The 19,710-nt window shown below is 34.8% G+C and overlaps 2 protein-coding genes across 2 annotated transcripts; both read left to right on the top strand.

Annotated features, from left to right (window-relative positions):
• Nucleotides 1-5,931: 5,931 nt before the first annotated feature.
• On the top strand, nt 5,932-6,870 carry LOC122424887 (olfactory receptor 4C46-like). The gene has a single exon (XM_043443142.1). It carries the CDS (start codon nt 5,932-5,934, stop codon nt 6,868-6,870), a length of 939 nt encoding a protein of 312 aa, XP_043299077.1.
• Nucleotides 6,871-17,028: 10,158 nt separating this feature from the next.
• LOC122424871 (olfactory receptor 4C46-like) lies at nt 17,029-17,877 on the top strand. The gene has a single exon (XM_043443120.1). It carries the CDS (start codon nt 17,029-17,031, stop codon nt 17,875-17,877), a length of 849 nt encoding a protein of 282 aa, XP_043299055.1.
• Nucleotides 17,878-19,710: the final 1,833 nt, after the last annotated feature.

Here is a 19,710-nt window from a genome sequence, read left to right as displayed (position 1 = left end):
AAGTTAGGCCTTTTGGCGGAACCAACTTGAAGATAAGAGTCTGGGGTTCATTAACATAGCTTAAGACAACATTTCCATACGAAAAAGGAATGTATTGGTTAACTCAAGGTTTGAGAGTAGTTAGCTTTAGGTGAAACCAGGTGTCATGGCAACACAGCATGTTAAGAGAAACCTCCTTTTAAATTCGTATAGAGAAGGAAAAACATATTGCTGGTTTTTCCTCCTGCCGCTTAAGAGAGATAAAAATGTCTGGCACTTGTAGCCTCTTTCCTCCATTTGGAGACCCCTGGCCTTCCTGCCTGTTACCCTCTCACTATCAAGAAGGGCTTGAATGAAAACTATATTTTGTCAAATGAATTTTTAAAAAGCGAATTACTCAAGCTTATAAAGAGCATTTATATAAAACCCACAGCTACCATCATACTTCATGATGAAATCTCTCTCAGATTGAAAACAAGTCTTGAACTTTTAACTTCAGTTCTGCATTGTAACCTAGCTAATTGAAACAAGTTAAGAAAAAGAAATAAAAGACATATGGATGAGAAAAGAAGTGACAAGATTACAAAAATATATTTTTGGGCAAATATCATCATGGTTTTCCAGTGGTCATGTATGGATGTGAGAGTTGGACTGTGAAGAAAGTTGAGCACAGAGGAATTGCTGCTTTTGAACTGTGGTGTTGGAGAAGACTCGAGAGTCACTTGGACTGCAAGGAGATCCAACCAGTCCATACTAAAGGAGATCACTCCTGGGAGTTCATTGGAAGGACTGATGCTGAAGCTGAAACTCCAATACTTTGGCCACCTCATGTGAAGAGTTGACTCATTGGAAAAGACCCTGATGCTGGGAGGGATTGGGGGCAGGAGGAGAAGGGGATGACAGAGGATGAGATGGCTGGATGGCATCACTGACTCGATGGACATGAGTTTGGGTAAACTCTGGGAGTTTGTGATGGACAGGGAGGCCTGGCATGCTGCGATTCATGGGGTCTCAAAGAGTCGGACACAACTGAGTGACTGAACTGAACTGAATCATCATGGTATAGGTAGAAAATGAAAGTGAAAGTTGCTCAGTTGTGTCCGACTCTTTGTGACCCCATGGACTGTAGTCCATGGAAAGAAAATATAAAGGACTACAAAAAATCAAATGGATCTAATTAGTTAGTTTATAAGGGTCACAGGATAAAATGTCAACACAAAATGCATGAATGCATTTCTATATAAACAACTATTAAAAATTGAAATTAGAAGCAACTTTCTATGTAAAGTACTGTTAAAAACATAACATTTCAGGGGTACATTAGAAAATACAGTTAACACTTGTATATGAAAACCAGAAAATACCTCTGATAAAGCAAATATGTAAGTAAAGGGAGAGATATGCTATGCTGATAAATTAACAGACTCAAGATATTTATCATATCAATTGCAATTTTAATGCAGTTCCATTAAACATTCTATAACATATTTGAAAGAAGTCACAATCATATTTGAAAAAATATATAGAAATATAAACTTAAAAAAAAATCCTGGAAGAGTAGTTTCAAAGAACGCAATACATATGGAGAATGTTTTTCTATCTAAAGTCAATACTTTGTAGATATGTGCCCATTTTTTCAAGTTTGTCCAATTTGCTCATTCATCATTGTTCATAATATTACTTTCTGCTTTTTGTGTACTGTTTTCCTTTTTTATTTCTGTGGTATTGGTTGTTGTTTCTCCTCACTCATTTATTCTTATTACTACTTTTTCTTGGTCTGTGGTTTGCCCTTCTGTGTGGCTCGTGGCCTTTCTCTATTGCGTCACAAGGGCTTCTCACTGTGTGAGTGGGCTTTGGCGCATGCATTTCTTACTGAGGAGCATGCGCTCTAGGGAGCTAAGACTCCAGAGCGTGCAGTCTCTAGGCTCAGCAGCTGCGACACGTGGACTCTAGAGCACATGCGCTCTCTAGCTGTGGCACGTCAGTCGCTCCATGGCATGTGGGCTCTTAGTATCTTTATCAGGGATCAGACCTGCCTTCCCTGCAAGGGCAGGTGGATTCTTAACAACTGGACCACCAGGGAAGTCCCTAATTTCTTATTTTGCTTATTAGTGTCCTCTGCCTTCTCTTTTTGGTGAATCCGGCCTGAAGGTTTGTTTCCTTTTTTTTTTTTTTTTTTTTCATTTTATTTACCTTTTCTAAGAAACAGCTCTTGGTTTTACTGATTTTTTTCCATTTTTTTAATTCTCTATTTTATTTATTTTCATTCAGCAACACTACTTCTGTGTGTATATTAGGCCAAAACTATAATCAAAAAAGATATATTCACACATTTTCACAGCAACACTATTCACAACAAGCAAGACATGGGGGAAAAAAACTAAATTTCTATGCATATATCTTTAAAATGTTCACAGTATTAGTCACTAAGTAAAGTGAATTAAAACCACAGGAATTTATTGCTATGTGCCTCCTAGAATAACTGAATGAAAAATAATATAGAATTAGAAGAAGGTAAGAACAATACTTGTGTTTGATTTAAGCCTCCTTTCATGGATTTCCATTGTGGCTTCAGAAGGTGAAGAATCCTTCTGAAATGCAGGAGATGCAAGTTCATTCCCTGTGTCAGGAAGATCCCCAGGAGAAGGAAATGACAATCCACTCCAGTATTCTTGCCTCAAAAATTCCATGGACAGAGGAGTCTGGCGGGTTACAGTCCATGGACTTGCAGAGTCGGACCCGACTGAGCAATTAAAACTTTCAAGCATCTGTGCTTTAGATATCTCTCCACATGTTTAATGTTGCCTAGGGATCCTTGCTGACCATCACATGGCTCCCAGAGATAAATTATCTATATCCTATTAGACTTTCTATTTACATCCATAACCCTCTGATGAATGTGAAAAATGGGTTTGGGATTTAATTACTCTGAAAAAAATACCAATAATTTTATGCCTCACTGCTCTAACTCTCAAGTAATCAATATGCAGTTTCCAGAAAAGTTTTAAAACTGATAAAAAGAAGTTTTCTGTCTGAGATGAATCCGTAAGTTAACTGGAATGATGCTGGAATTATGCTATCATTGGTATTCACATGACATTCAATTTTCTTAGAACCCAGGTTCAGATAGAGAAAGAGGACTCATATTTTGGTTGCAAGTGCAGAGAATACAATTCCCTACCCAGAATGGGTGTTTCTCAAACATGTCTCTTCAGAATACCCACTTCTAAGACAAAGCCTTTCCATCAAAGGAGATAATTAATTCCAAGGAGAGAAAATAACATCTACCAGAGGAGGTCCTTGAACGTTTGTGGAAACCTGTTTAAATATCCATGCATTGCAGGTAAAAATTCTTTTTTATCATTTACATCTCCAGAGAAGATCCATCAAGGTTGGAATGACTCACTTTTATGTATTTCCATCACTCTTTCTCTTTCTTGTGTCTGGGACTACAACCATTTTATAGAAGATGATTTCTGCATAATGTTCAAAACTGATCCATTCTAAATTCAAGTTCCAGGTTGTCTGTGAAAATTTTGTAGGTCTTTCATCTAGAAGAAAATATTTAGATTTATAAAAACAATGACTTGTTTACTGGGACACTCAATAATCTGACTAGTGTCTTTATGAGTATGTCATATCTTTCAAACTGAAAGTTCGTTAGCCCAAGAGGAAGTCAATTTAAAATGGAATTAGTTCTGTACACCCTCAGATATCACTAATATCTTCTAAAGATCAGAAGGTAAGTTTATTAAATGCTTATTAACAGCAGTTACTTTATATATATATATATATATATATGTGTGTGTGTGTGTGTGTGTGTGTGTGTATTAATCATGCTTTAACACTTTTCAAATACAGCAGCAGAGCATTACATCTTCACCCTTTCCTTCAAAAGACAGTTAGTGAGTATCACTAACCTAGTCTGGTAGATGAAAAACTTAAGACTCATAGAGATTGAGAAATTTAAGGGAGCCAACTCTCCATCCCTAGATATTCTTCTTTGCCAGGAGACATTTCTTTTGATAATTTAAATTAATAATGAGAATGAAAACAAAACAATACACTCCACACTCAAAAAGCCACAGATGTTCAAAAGATAAAAATCATCCTCTTTTTATTTCAAGCAAGAACATGGATAATTCTTTCAGGGATCAACTGCTATGAATGGTATGAGTCTTTGTGGCTTCTTTAAAAAAATAACATTGTCGATGTTTATCCCCCGTTTATTGCATGGTTAAATATGCTTCTCTGTTTTATTACTCAAAATGTCAAATCTTCCTACCTTCTGGGTGCATAGAAAGTCATAAAAATAAGTGAAGATCCTTTGTGTTTTCACAGCAGCGTGATGAATATGTTCATATTTGTTTCTTCAATTAATTCTCATAAGAGCCTGTGAGGTGGACATATTGTTCTCACTTGATACTAGGGGAAACAAGAATGTAAGGTGTCAAGAAATATACCCAAGATCAAGGAATTTTAAGTGGGGAAAAGCAAGATTCTGATATTGTCCTTTTAATTCTCAAACCAATGTATTTCACCACTGGGATCATCATTTCAGCATTTGACAGAACAGTCTGTTCATGATTTGTAAGGAAATTAAGGGAAAAAGAAAATGAGGTGAAGGAGAGAGGAAAAAAAAAAAAAACTAATTTGACCTTCAATGAAAGCAGTGCCACATAGTTACTAACATTTGGGATTCCAGTGTATTATATTATGCATACATGTGTCTGGGTCTGTATGTATGTGTATTTTCATTGTCAGTGAAATTGTTTTGTATATACTTACCTCTGAAATACTATTTAAGCAATTATAATTATTGTAGTCATGTCAAAAGGAATTTACTAACTCAGCATTGTATATTTTAGCCTAATAGAAAGGATGTGTTTTAAGAATTTGCAGTAAAAAAGAGATGAGAAGTATAATCTGAAATAATCTTATATCTGCCTTTCATTTGTTGCTTGATTTGGGGCAGGATCTTTATCTTCTCTATTCTTCTATGCCCTGATGTGTAAAATAAGTATAAAAATGATGGTGGTAATCATCTGACAGGTTTGTAACAAGGATTAAATAACCAAATGTCTGAGAAAAAATTTTAGCACATAGTAAGTGTTCATTAAATTAGAAAAAAAACCGCAATTTTATTGAAGTATTGTTGATTTAAATTGAGATCTGACTTTCCAGGTGGTGCCATGGTAAAGAGTCTGCCTGCCAATGTAAAAGATGCAGGATACATGGGTTCAATCCCTGAATCATGTAGATACCCCATAGGAGGAAATGGCAACCCACTCCAGTATTCTTGCCTGGGAAATCCCATGGACAGAGGAGCCTAGCGACTATAATTCATGTGTTTGCAAAGAGTCAGACAAGACTGAGTATGCTTGCACTCCCACAATATTATCATTAATATTACTGCTAGCTTTAGTCTCTGAGATTATGTGCCAAATTGAGAAAATAATACCATTTACAGTTTGTTTTCATGTAGTACCCATGGAAATCAGTCATTATATAATTTTATTAGCTACCACAAAGTTATTGGATTTAGGCAATTTGTTTGGCAACTGCATTATAGAAGCTCCGGGATTTCACTATTCTTTCATTACCAGTGCACTGAAAGAGTTAATATTAACTAGTCACATAACAGGCTTATATCTGGCTTCCATCCCCTTAGTGAAACTCAGTTCACTCCATCCTAATACACAAAAATCTTTACTAGATCTACATATAAGATTTTTTTTCAAAACCCTCTTCTTCACTACATTCATATTCTCAGATTCTTACAGTCATAAATAAGCAATATTCAGCAGATTGGAATATTATCTTTTATCACAAAAAAAGTCATAAGAATCTAGGCATGTGTTATTTATTAAGCAGAGATGTTTAATGAACTCAAGGTTGAACTAAAACAAGATCTTTTGTCCCCCTGCCCCAGGTTACGTGGCTAATAATAACATGAGATACATGGAGAACAGGAACAACGTGACAGAGTTCATTCTCCTGGGGCTGACACAGAATCCAAAGATGCAAAAAGTCATATTTGCAGTGTTTTTGGTTGTCTACCTTGTCTCTGTGGTAGGAAATGTGCTCACCTTGGTCACCATCACCACCAGTCCATTAGTGGGGTCTCCCATGTACTTTTTCCTGGCTCATCTCTCTTTCATTGATGTCTGCTATTCCTGTGTCAATACCCCTAAACTGATTGTAGTTTCACTTCATAAGAAGAAGACCAGCTCTTTCATTGAATGCATGTGCCAGATCTTTGGGGAGCATTTATTTGCAGGCGCTGATGTCATCCTGCTGACTGCAATGGCCTATGACCGCTATGTGGCCATCTGCAAGCCCTTGCACTACATGACCATCATGACCTGGCAGGTGTGTTGGTTGCTAGTGGGAGTGGCATGGGCAGGAGGCTTTCTTCATGCAACCATTCAGACCCTCTTCATCTTCAGGTTACCCTTCTGTGGCCCTAATGTCATAGACCACTTTATGTGTGATCTGAACCCTTTGCTCGAACTTGCCTGCACTGATACCCACACTCTCGGGCTCTTTGTTGCTGCCAACAGTGGCTTCATCTGTCTGTTGATCTTCCTCCTCTTGGTTGGCTCCTATACAGTCATCCTGCTCTCTTTAAGGACACGCAGCTTGGAGGCGAGGCAGAAAGCCCTCTCCACGTTGATCTCCCACATCACAGCGATCCTCCTATTCTTTGTGCCAAGCATATTTACTTACCTGAGACCAGCAGTCACTTTACCTGTTGATAAAGCAGTTGCTGTATTCTACACTATGATAACCCCCATGTTAAATCCCTTAATCTATACCTTGAGAAATGACCAGATGAAAAATGCCATTAGAAAATTGTGTGGTAGAAAAGTGATTTCAAGTGATCAATAAAATGTGCTTATGTTCCAATGTTCATTCAACTGATGCAAATGTCAAAAGGACATTATTGGTGAACACACATTATCAGTTAAGAATATCAATGAGATAAAGAAAATAATAACCAACAGAAATCATTGCTTCTGCAAGAAGGGGAAAAGAAAATAATGAAAGAAATGATAGAATAACCTAGCAGAGGACAACTTGTATTATTTAAAATATTCTGCAAAATTGGAGACTGATTTTACTAGTTTCATCAGTGTATATACATCCATAAGCTTTAACCCCAGTAAAATGAAATAAAATAGATAACTTATTGACATTTAGCAGTCATTTCCATAAGAACACAAAGAGGTAAGTATGTTTTTATACCCATTTTAACAGGTGAGTAATAAACATAAAAGAGGATGATCCAAAACAAAAAAATTGAAGATCCAGTAATCAGAGTATAATTTCCTCTCATTCCATGTTCTTCACTGCTGTGATATACTGTCGGGCAATTCAATAGTAAGGTAATATAATTATACTGTTACCATTTATTAAGACAACAGCAATCCTGTACTATCTACTTATCTATCTTTCTATCTCTATATATATACAAATATATATTTGTTATACATATTTTAATTGACTCTATATACTAGTATATGTACTGTCTTTTATTACATGTATTTATTCAGATATATAACTAAATCACATATTTTCACTTACTCTGTTCATTTTTGTATATCATAGCGGATAGTAATATGCTAATTGTAACACCATGTTATGTAACTATTTTTTAAATACAAAATGAATGGATCATTTAAGCTCTAATATATAAGTAACAATATTACACCATATCCATTTTAGCATTAAGAAACATTAAAAATAAAAAATAGTGATGCATTAAAAAAGCAAAAACCAAAAAAATATTCTGAATTTTTCATGTCAACAACTTAGGTTTATAAATCATCAGAAAAGAGGATGATTTAAATAAAAGAATATTTTAATTCCAGACAGTAATTTCAACGTATTCTCTTAACAGTCCTACTTCATGAAATACTTGCAGACTTTCTAGCAATAATTTCTGCAAATAGCAAAATTTTGGTTTATGATAAATGTTGACTGAATAAGCATTATTAGAAAGGAAAATGAATACATTCAGTAAAATAAAGGAAAAAAGTAAGTGGTAGTGGAGAATAAGAATTTTTTTTCTCATCTATTTCAGAATCTAGGAAGAATTCTATCTATGTCTATTTTGGAAGCCACAAGTTGTCTTAGTCCTGCCTATGTAAGAAAAAAAAATAATTGAAGACATGTTATCATGTAAAAAACAATCTTTTACATTGATATCTTCTCTGCTCTTAGAAATTATTATTTTATGAATATTGTTTGATTTGTCATATTTTTTTCTTTTTTTCAAATTAATTTTTTTAACTTTTAAACTTTTAATTTTGTATTAGAGTATAGTCAAGTAACAATGTTGTGATAGTTTCAGGTGAATAGCAAAGGGACTTAATAGCCATACATATACATGTATTAATTCTTTCCCAAAGTTCCTTCCCATCCAGGCTGCCACATAACATTGAGCAGAGTTATATGTGCTATTCAGTAGATCCCTGTTTGTTATCAATTTTAAATATAACAGTGTGCACACGTCCATCCCATGTACATGTTGTATTTTTCTGTTATTAATTTTTATTTCCAGTAACTTTTTTTTTATGAAAAACAGTTTTAAAAATATGTATCTCTGTCTATACAGAAAACAATTGCAGTGAAAATATATTCCATTCATTTCTTTTGTCCTTCATTCATTAAACAACAAATAATTTTGAGCTCAAGAAATATAACACTGATCCATGGGGTTGCAAAGAGTCAGGCAATTCTGAAGTGACTGCACATGTGCATGTATGTGACTTTGATCAGTGGACAGAAGAAGGGGGGTTTTGTGACTTTTATACCAAGAGTTCTGCAGTGATAAGCAGGCATCACCCCAAAGCAGACAGCTGCAGAACTAATAGCCCCATTCATTCTTAAAAAAAAAAAAAAAAAAATCCTTCAAGGCCAGTAGAGATGGATATCCTCCCAATTAGTGCAAGTTCAGGCAATACACCTGGTTTTTCACCTTGATTGGAAAAAAGACATGTCAGATGTGCAATATGTATTGATTCATGGATTTTGACCGATTTGGCTGGATGGTTAGGAACATGGAAAGAATGTGTTTAGAAGATTGGGCAAAACCAATCTGGTCAAAACCCCAAAATTTTAAGGTCAGTTGTTTATAATATGTATGCAATTGTTTGAGGCACATGGGGTAAGAATCTCAGCACAAGGAACAGGTCGGATTAAGGAGAGTATGGAAAATTCTGAAAGAGATGGGAATACCAGACCACCTGACCTGCCTCTTGAGAAACCTAAATGAAGGTCAGGAAGCAACAGTTTGAACTGGACATGGAACAACAGACTGGTTCCAAATGGGAAAAAAGAGTGCATCAAGGCTGTATATCTTCACCCTGCTTATTTAACTTACATGCAGAGTACATCATGAGAAATGCTGGGCTGGAAGAAGCACAAGCTGGAATCAAGATTGCCAGGAGAAATACCAATAACCTCAGATATACAGATGACACCACCCTTATGGCAGAAAGTGAAGAGGAACTAAAAAGCCTCTTGATGAAAGTGAAAGAGGAGAGTGAAAAAGTTGGCTTAAACCTCAATACTCGGAAAACTAAGATCATGGCATCTGGTCCCATCACTTCATGTGAAATAGATGGGGAAACAGTGGAAACAGTGTCAGACTTTATTTTTGGGGGGCTCCAAAATCACTGCAGATGGTGATTGCAGCCATGAAATTAAAAGAAGCTTACTCCTTGGAAGGAAAGTTATGACCAACCTAGACAGCATATGAAAAAGCAGACACATTACTTTGCTAACAAAGGTCCGTCTAATCAAGGCTATGGTTTTTCCAGTGGTCATGTATGCATGTGAGAGTTGGACTGTGAAGAAAGCTGAGTGCTAAGGAATTGATGCCTTTGAATTGTGGTTTTGGAGAAGACTCTTGAGAGTCCCTTGGACTGCAAGGAGATCCAGCCAGTCCATCCTAAAGATCAGTCCTGGGTGTTCATTGGAAGGACTGATGTTGAAGCTGAAACTCCAATACGCTGGCCACCTCTTGCGAAGAGCTGACTCATTGGAAAAGACCCTGATGCTGGGAGGGATTGGGGGCAGGAGGAGAAGGGGACGACAGAGGATGAGATGACTGGATGGCATCACCAACTTGATGGACATGAGTTTGGGTAAACTCCGGGAGTTGGTGATGGACAGGGAGGCCTGGCGTGCTGCGATTCATGGGGTCGCAAAGAGTCAGACACGACTGAGCGACTGAACTGAACTGAAAGGTGCCACAGGAGTCTGGTGGCCTACAGTCCATGCGGTCGCAAAGAGTTGGACACAACTGAGTGATTAACACTTTCAGTACACCAACAGGCTACTTGCAATGGACCTGAAACTTCCAAAGTAAAACCTTTCAAGATATATTCAATTATAAGAGCTAAATTCAATTATAAGTAGGTTATTTGAAAGAATTGAGAGAGTAAGGAAAGCAAATTGCATGACGAATAAGAAGCAGCTTGAAAAATAACAAACTGTAATCAAAAAAGGCACTTTCAAGAAAGTCTAAATACAATAATATATATATATTTTTTCAGCTGTTGGAAGAAAAAAAAAACTGTAAGTAAAACATATGGTGGTGTTCCTATCTTTAAGATTTAGGAATAACTGTAGAAAAGTTATTTGTATATATCCTGTATCACAAATGTATCATGGAAATTATAATTTGAGGGTTCAGAACTACACACAATTATTGAAAGCAAATCATCAAATACAGTTAAATGATTTGGGAACCAAAACAAAACAAAAACGGTGACAGTGCTTAGAAATTTAATCAGAAGATCCTGTGTGTGTGAAGGAAGGTCCATCTATGGATCTTGAGGTTTTCAGTGTCCAGAGCCCGGATAGTGATCTGGTCAAACAGGGGTCTCCAAGGTCCTTGCTTCTTTTTAAGGAAAATGTTAAGTCATTTCCTTGTTCCCAAGGAAAGAGTTCCTGGGGAAGCAATAGTTACTTTCAGAAAGAAGGTTTCTCCATCTGCCTTTCCCCTTCCATAGCTGTCCTTTATATTGAAACCTATAAAAGGTTACTCTGAGGAAATTTTAAAAGTCTTATAAACAGAAACATATCTCACATTCATGGATTAAACTATTAGTATAATTAAGATAACATAATTCCTCACAGTGATCTGTAGACTCAATATAATTTCCATCGAGATACTAATAGTATTATTTTTTTTTCCAGAAAGAAAACATTGATCCTAAAATTCATAAGGCACTCCAAGAAATCCTAAATAGCTGAAGAGTCTTGAAATAGTTTTGAAATGTTCTTTATTAAGAACAAATTGGGAGGACTCACACTTCTCACTGAACTTACTTAAAGCTACAGTAATTAAAACAATGTATTAGAATGAGGTGACAGAGATCAAAAGAATAGAAATAAAGGTCCAAAAATAACCCTTATATCTACTGGCAATTGTTTTTTCACAAGGTTGCGAACAACATTCCGTAGGCATTGAATAGTATATATACAAGCAGTGCTGAAAAACTTCTGTATCAAAATGAAAAGAAAAAAAAAAAAAAAGGATTCAGAACCCTACCTCACACCATATATGAATATTAACTCAAAAGAGATCAAGGATCAGATGCACATCTAAAAATACAAAATTCTTATTAGGGAGAAATATTCATAACCTTGGATAAGCCAATGGTTTCTTAAATATAGCAACAAAAGCACAAATAGCACAAGGAAATAAGAAGAATTAGATTCCATCAAAATTAAAAACTCTTGTGCATCAAGAGACACTATCAAGAAAATGAAAGCTAGAAACACTGCTGATGGGAATGTAAAATAGTGATAAGATATTGGTCCTCACTATTGTTTTATTCATTTTCTTTTCATTTTATATTCTCTGATCTTTTTGATAACTTTCCTTCTATTAACTTTGGTATTAAACAAATTAAAGTAAATGAATCACCATGACCATATTTAGGTTATACCAGGAATAAAATATTGTTTGAAGTGAAAAACATAATCAATTATATTCACAAAATTAACAAAATAAAAGAGGATAATAACATCATTTCAGATGTTGCTGTTGTCCAGTTGCTAAGTTGTGACTAACTTTTTGCGATCGTTTCAATAGATGCATGCAAATTAATTCACTTCTATTTGTATTTATGAATGAAAATATTTATGAATATATATTCCACAAGATAGTTACTACTAAATGAGAAAAGGAAAAGTGTTTACTCAACCTGATAAAAAAGGCATTGGTATAAAAACTATAGCCACCCTCATACTTAATGATGAATTCTCTCTCAAGATTAGAAACAAGTCTCTACTTTCCAAATTTTGTTCTACATTATAAGACTCCAGCCATTGCAACAAAGTAAGAAAAATAAAAGACACACGGATGGGTAGAGAAGAGCAAGATCTTGCAAATATATTTATGGACAGATAACATCCCTATATAGGTAAAAGTTGTGAAGGGCTCTACAAAAAATAAAATAGACCTAAGCAACTAACTAAACAAGGTCACAGGTTTGGAATTTCAACACAAAATATCAAATGGATTTCTATAAAAGCAATTAAAATTTGAAAGTAGAAACAAGATGTTATGTAAAATACCATAAAACATGAACTTTGATGAGCATATTAAGAGCATATTTAAAAATGTAGTCAAGATTTATATATGAAAACCATAAAATACTATTGAAAGTAAATCTCTAACTAAACGGAGATATATGCTATGTTGATAGATTAAGAGATTCAATATGTTTACCATATCAATTTTTATAATTTTAGAGCAGTTCCAATAAATATAGCCCACAAGATTCTTGAAGAAATTAAAAATCATATTTTGAAATATATATTGAAATATAAACTTTTAAAAGAAACTGGGATGAAAAATAACTCTCAATAAAAGGACAAAATTGGAAAATAATTCTACCAAAATTGAAAACTTAGTATAAACCTCTCATAAACATGTTGTATAGTATTGAAACAAATAGAATATACATAAAAAAGGTAAATGTAGAGATTATTTTTAAAAAGACATCAAGTTAATTCAATGCAAAAGAATAGATTTTTCAACAAATGCTGATTTTTCACAAGTGATTATTGTGTCAGGTCTAAAATATTGATCTACCTCCACATCAAGTGTGTTTGTTCTAGAATTTTTCCAGGCTTAAGTTTAACATCTAATTATTTGACTCATTTTGCATTATTTTTTGCATAAAGTAGTAGCTGGAGTTCATTTTTTTCTTATATGGATAATCTAGAATATATAATAGTGCTAATTAGCATTATTACTAAGAAAATGTAAAGATTTCTTTTATAGGCACATTGTGGAGAAGGAAATGTCAACCCACTCCAGTAATCTTGCCTGGAAAATCCCATGGGAAGAGGAAGCTGGTGGGCTACAGTTCAGGAAGTTGCAAAAAGTTGAACACTGCTGAGGACAGACACACACATAGGTACTTTGTATATATATATACACACACGCACATATACATATATATACATATATACACACACATATATATATATCATGTAAATATATTTATGTATAAAAGTTTATGCACACAATTTTATATACTACATAAATTTGTGTGTGTATATATATATATATATATCTGTACCTATATCTAGAATATATAAACCATCTTTACAACAACTTAGTAATAAGAAACTCAGATATCATTCTTAGATCATGCAAAAAATTTGAAAATAAACTTCCAAGGGCAAATAAACAGATACATGAATGGCCAATAGAATATTTTTTAAAATATGTTCAACATCGTTAGTCATCAGGGAAAAGAAACTAAAACCTCAATAATCTATCACTGCACATGTCCTAAAATGACTAAAAGGAAAAAAATAATCACGCAAAGTGATAAGAATGGTGAACAATTCTTGTGTTTGAATTTAGACCTCCCTTCTTGAGCTTTAGATATCTCTCCACATGTTTAATGTTGCCTAGGGTTCCATAATGAAAAATAATCACGCAAAGTGATAAGAATGGTGAACAATTCTTGTGTTTGAATTTAGACCACCCTTCTTGAGCTTTAGATATCTCTCCACATGTTTAATGTTGCCTAGGGTTCCATAATGACCGACTCATGGATTCCTGAGATGACTTAACTGGAGGCATTTATAGTTTCTGTCCATTCTAAAAGTACTATGATAACTGCAAAAAACTGGTTTGACATTAAGTGTTTTAAAACCACTGCCATTATTACGTCCTCATTGCTTTTGGCTGTCTTGGCAATGGATACCAGGTTTCCAGTAATACCTTAGTGTGGATAAGACAGACGTTTTCTTTCCAAAGTGAGTGCACAAGTTAACTACATCATAGGCTGCCAGGCTGGAATTAAGCCATCCTTGCTATTCACAGGACATCAGCCTTCTTAGAAAGCTTGGTTCAGATAGAATAAGAGCACTCACATGTTTTGGTTGCAAGTGCAGGGAATACAATTCTCCACTCAGGAATGAAAGTTTTATAAATGCATGTCTCCAGAATACCTGCTTCTAAGACAAAGCTTTAACAGCAAAGCAAATAATTAATTCACTGGAGAGAAAATAGCATCTACAAGACAAGAACGTTTATGGAAATCTCTTTAAATATCCATGCATCACAGATGAAAATGTTTTTCCTGTTTTCATCTTCAGAGCAAGATTCATCAAGTATGCAACAACACATTTGCATATGTTTTTACCACTCTTTCTGCCTCTTGTCTGCAGGACTAAAACTACTTGTTTTGGCCATTTCCCCATAATGTTCCAAACTAATGCATTCTAAATTCAAGCCCCAGATTTTCTTTGTAAACTTTGTGAGCCTTTAGGCTAGAAAAAAAGACTTAGACTTATAAAAATGATTCTATTTCTACTGTGAATAATCTGAACAGGGTCTTTTGGAATATGTCATATATTTCATACTGAAAGCTACTTATCCCAAGATGAGGTGGGATAATTTGAAAATGGAATTAGTTCTGAACACTTTGAAAATCATTAAATATCATCTAAGACCAGAAGGTAAGTTTTTTGATAGTGTCAATCATAGAGATTGTCATTTTCTGTATGCAGTAATCATTATGTTTCAACAGTTTTCAAATATAGTAATAGAGCAATTTAACTTCACCCCATTCTTCAAAAGGTAGTTTGTAAATATCATTAACATAATTTTACAAAAGAAAAAATTATGGCTCATAGAATTTAAGAAATTTTTAAGATCTAGCTAAATATCAGATATAGTTCTTTGGCCATGAGATACTTCTTTTAATGATTAAGACTAATCATGTGAATGAAAATAAAGCTGAAATATAATTTACACATATGTAAATAAACATAAATATTAAATTATATAAATGATCACTTGTTTAGTTCAAACATGAAAGTGAAGAACCTTTCCTGGGATTAACTGCTGTGCATAATAAGGGTCTCTATGACTTCATTAAATATACAATTGGAGATGACTCTTCCTCACTTTAATTGGTTAATCTATTTGTATTATTGCACAAAATGTCAATTTTTCTTAATGCCGTGTTCATAAATAGAAGAATAAATGAAATGCCTTTATGTGTTCTCCATAGTGTGGTGGATATATTCATACATGTTTCCTCAATCTCTTTTTATAACAACCTGTGAGGTAGACACTATTGTTCTCACTTGATTAGAGGAAACAAGGATGGAAGCTGCAAAGAAATGTACCCCAGATCAAGGAGTTGTAAGTAGGGGAAAACAAGATTCTTATCTGGTCTCTCTGATTCTCAGAACAACATACTTTACCACTGGGACTGTGATTTTCAACATTTTGCAGAAGAATCTGTGAGATTGTATTTTATAGGGGACTTGGAGAGAGAACAAAAAGGCTAAGGGGACACAAAAATAAAATGGATCTACAAAGAAGGCAGCACCGTATGTTATTGTTCTGTTGTTCAGTTGCTCAGTCACGTCCAACTCTTTGTGACCCCACGGACTGCAGCATGCCAGGCTTCCCTGTTCTCCACCATCTCCTGGAGCTTACTAAAACTCATTAATTGACTAACATTTGAGGATTCAAAAAAGGTATATTGTGTGTGGATGTGTGGATGTTCTTGTGTTATTTGCCTGATATACACTTGTCTCTAAAGTTATTAAAGTAATTCAAGTCATCATGGTCATATCAAAAGAGTTTACTAGTTAAATATTGTTTATTATGACATAATATAGAACATGAGTTAAAAATCTGAAGCACAGTCAGTATTCATTAAGTTTTAGTTAATGATTATTATTATGACTAAAAGTAGTCTTTACAATTTTTTAATCCTGTGCAAAAAATGAAATAATACTATCCACATAGGTTGCTATCATGCATGATGATGTCAGTCATTGAAAGTATGTTTGCTAGCATTATAAATTTACTGGAATTAGGCAACACAATGCTCATTTGATTACAGTAACTGTGTTCTTTCATTTCCTTCTCATCAGCAATGCTCTGTTACAATTTATGCCACCTATTACAATTAGTCTGATCCTGGGGTTGCCTTATCTGTTCTCCTTCACTTTTCCGAACCTCAACCTGTTTCATAAAAATCACACAAAGACCTCTATTAGAGTTATATCCAGCATTCCCTCTTTCTCAAATGCTTCTTCATCCTTCCACTAGTATTCCAGTTACTTTCCCTGGTTTCTCATTTTCTAAGATTAAAAGGAAAACTCTTTAACTTTGAATTGATAGCCTTTGCATCCACTTTCTATTTCTTTTTTCAGGCTTAGTTGCCACTATACATGAGACCTACTCCTTCTACTAAGGCCCTAAGTCATCTTACGTGATTCAGTGTATACAGATCCCCTCTTGCCTCTGTGTTCACTAAGTTCCTCATGATTCTAAGCATTATCTTCTCCTAGAAAAGAATTTGAGCAATTTTTCAAGATATCAGGAGCTCTTTTTTTTTTTTTTTTTTTATCTCAAATAAACTCATAAGGTTACAGAACTCAATAGAATTTAGGTATTTATTACCGGAGATAAAGAATTCAAGGTTGCATTATGAAAAAGTGACATTTTTTTCATGTAATGTAATTAACCATAATATTAGATACATGGAGAAAAGGAATAATGTAACAGAGTTTATTCTACTGGGACTCACACAGAATCTGGAGATGCAGAAAGTCATATTTGCTGTGTTTCTGGTCGTCTACATTGTCTCTATGGTAGGGAACGTGCTCACCTTGGTCACCATCACCACCAGCTCATTATTGGGGTCCCCCATGTACTTTTTCCTGGCTAATCTCTCTTTTATCGATGCTTGCTACTCCTGTGTCAATACCCCTAAACTCATTATAGATTCACTCTATGAGAAGAAAACCAGCCCCTTCAATGGATGCATGACTCAAATATTTGGGGAACATTTCTTTGGAGGTACTGATGTCATCCTGCTCACTGTGATGGCCTATGACCGCTATGTGGCCATCTGCAAGCCCTTGCACTATACGACCGTCATGAATCGGCGGCTGAGTGGACTGCTAGTGGGAGTGGCATGGGTGGGAGGCTTTCTTCATGCAACCATTCAGATTCTCTTCATCTTCAGGTTACCCTTCTGTGGCCCTAATGTCATAGACCACTTTATGTGTGACCTGAACCCCTTGCTCGATCTTGCCTGCAATGATACCAACACTCTAGGGCTCTTTGTTGCTGCCAACAGTGGGTTCATCTGTCTGTTAAACTTCCTCCTCCTGATGGGCTCGTATGTGGTCATTCTGCATTCCCTGAGGACCTACAGCTTGGAGGCGAGGCAAAAAGCCCTCTCCACCTGCATGTCCCACATCACAGCGGTCATCTTTTTCTTTGTGCCCTACATGTTTGTGTACATGAGACCTGCAGCTACTTTACCTATTGATAAAGCAGTGGCTGTATTCTACACTATGATAACTCCCATGTTAAATCCTTAATCTATACCTTGAGAAATGACCAGATGAAAAATGCCATTTGGAAATTGTTTAGTCGGAAAGCTATTTTAGATGTAATATAAATGTACCAGGACACCAAAGTCAATTGAACAGAGGCAAAGTTCAAAAGGATATTTTTGACCAAAGAAAGAAACTAGTATAAATCATAAATTCTACAAAGTGGACAGAATAAACTGGTATAGAAATGGGACCAAAAAATAGGCTTTTGCAAATTTGGAAAACTACCAAATTTTTATGTATTTATCTAACTTCATTAATGTTTATGGATCCAAAACTATTTCTCTAATAAAACAAAAGTAACAAAATATGCTGATATTTATTCATAATTTCAATTACAATCCAAAGTGTAGACATAGTTATTATCGCCATATTACAAGTGAGTCAACAAAAGACAAGGAATATGTTTCAAAGCAAAAATACCGAGGAACCAGTAACCAGAACCTACCTGAACTGTCAGACCATGTTCTTAAATGCTGTGAGGCAGGACCAGGCCATAATGATCAACAAGCAACATAGTTACATTTGTTAACATTTATAGAAACAGTTCTGGTGAAATATATATTGATATAGATATATATTATACCTTAGCATATATACTAGCATAATGTATATATGTATACTTAGTTGTTGTTATATATGAATAAATGCTAATGATTTTAATTAATAATACTGACCATTTTTTATGTGTCATGGCTGATGGTTTTATGTCAAGTAGTGTGTTATTGTGGTGTGTAACTATTCTAGGAATATAAAAGCAATGGACCATTTAACATCTAAGTAATAAGTGATATATCATATTTCAAAATTTCCTATTGCATTCAGAATCACTTCGAATCACTCATGTAACCATCTTATCCTGATAAGGAATCAGAAGGATGGATGATTCAAATAAAATACAATTTAATGTCAGATGGGAATTTCAATTTATTAAGTATATAAATAGTCATACTCCATAAAGTATTGCCCACTTGCTAACATTTTTTTACAATTAGTCCAATGTCTGGTTCATAATAAATTCTGAATAAATAATATAAGTGTAAAGAGAGATGAATAACACTAATAAAATGAAGATAAATAAGGTTGTGAAAGAGATTAGGAAATTTTTTCTACTTTTACATGTTTCAGAGTCTGGGATGAATTCTAGTTTTATCTCCTTGGAAACCACAATTTTTATTTATTCCCACTTACACTATGAAAAAGAAAGAAACTAAAGCTGTTTCTGTAGTCAAATGAGCAAATTATTTACCTTTTATTCTTTGTGCTATTACCAAGATTTCATTATTGTGTTACTGTGGACTTTTTCTGTTATCTGTGAATCAGTTTGCTTTTGGGTAACATTATATTATGGAAAGTTTTTCTTTTTTTTTTTTTAATAAGTAGCTTCAGTTACATAGGAAGTAATTTCAGTATAAATGTATTCCATTTATCACTTTCATCCTTCATTCATTAAACAACAAATAGTTTTGGGTCCAAGGAATGAATAAGCACATTAATATTTGCTTGGGTTTCAGTGATAAAGTGGAGAAGGAATGACACCCACCCAGTGCTTTGCCTGGCAAATACCATGGACGGAGGAGCCTGGTGGGCTACAGTCCATGGGGTCACGAAGAGTCGGCACACGACTGAGCAACTTCACTTTCACTTTTCACTTTTATGCATTGGAGAAGGAAATGGCAACCCACTCCAGGATTCTTGTCTGGAGAATCCCAGGGATGGGGAAGCCTGGTGGGCTGCTGTCTATGGGGTCGCAGAGAGTCGGACACTACTGAAGCAACTTAGCAGCAGCAGCAGCAGTGATAAAGAGAAATTCAAGAG

This window comes from Cervus canadensis, chromosome 22 (assembly GCF_019320065.1).
Source record: "Cervus canadensis isolate Bull #8, Minnesota chromosome 22, ASM1932006v1, whole genome shotgun sequence".
In the NCBI taxonomy this organism is placed as follows: domain Eukaryota; kingdom Metazoa; phylum Chordata; class Mammalia; order Artiodactyla; family Cervidae; genus Cervus; species Cervus canadensis.
This window is presented reverse-complemented; position numbering and strand designations above follow the sequence as displayed.

Bases quoted from the DNA above. Each gene is read 5' to 3' on its own strand.
- LOC122424887 (XM_043443142.1), top strand. From the start codon at position 5,932: ATGAGATACATGGAGAACAGGAACAACGTGACAGAGTTCATTCTCCTG.
- LOC122424871 (XM_043443120.1), top strand. From the start codon at position 17,029: ATGGAGAAAAGGAATAATGTAACAGAGTTTATTCTACTGGGACTCACA.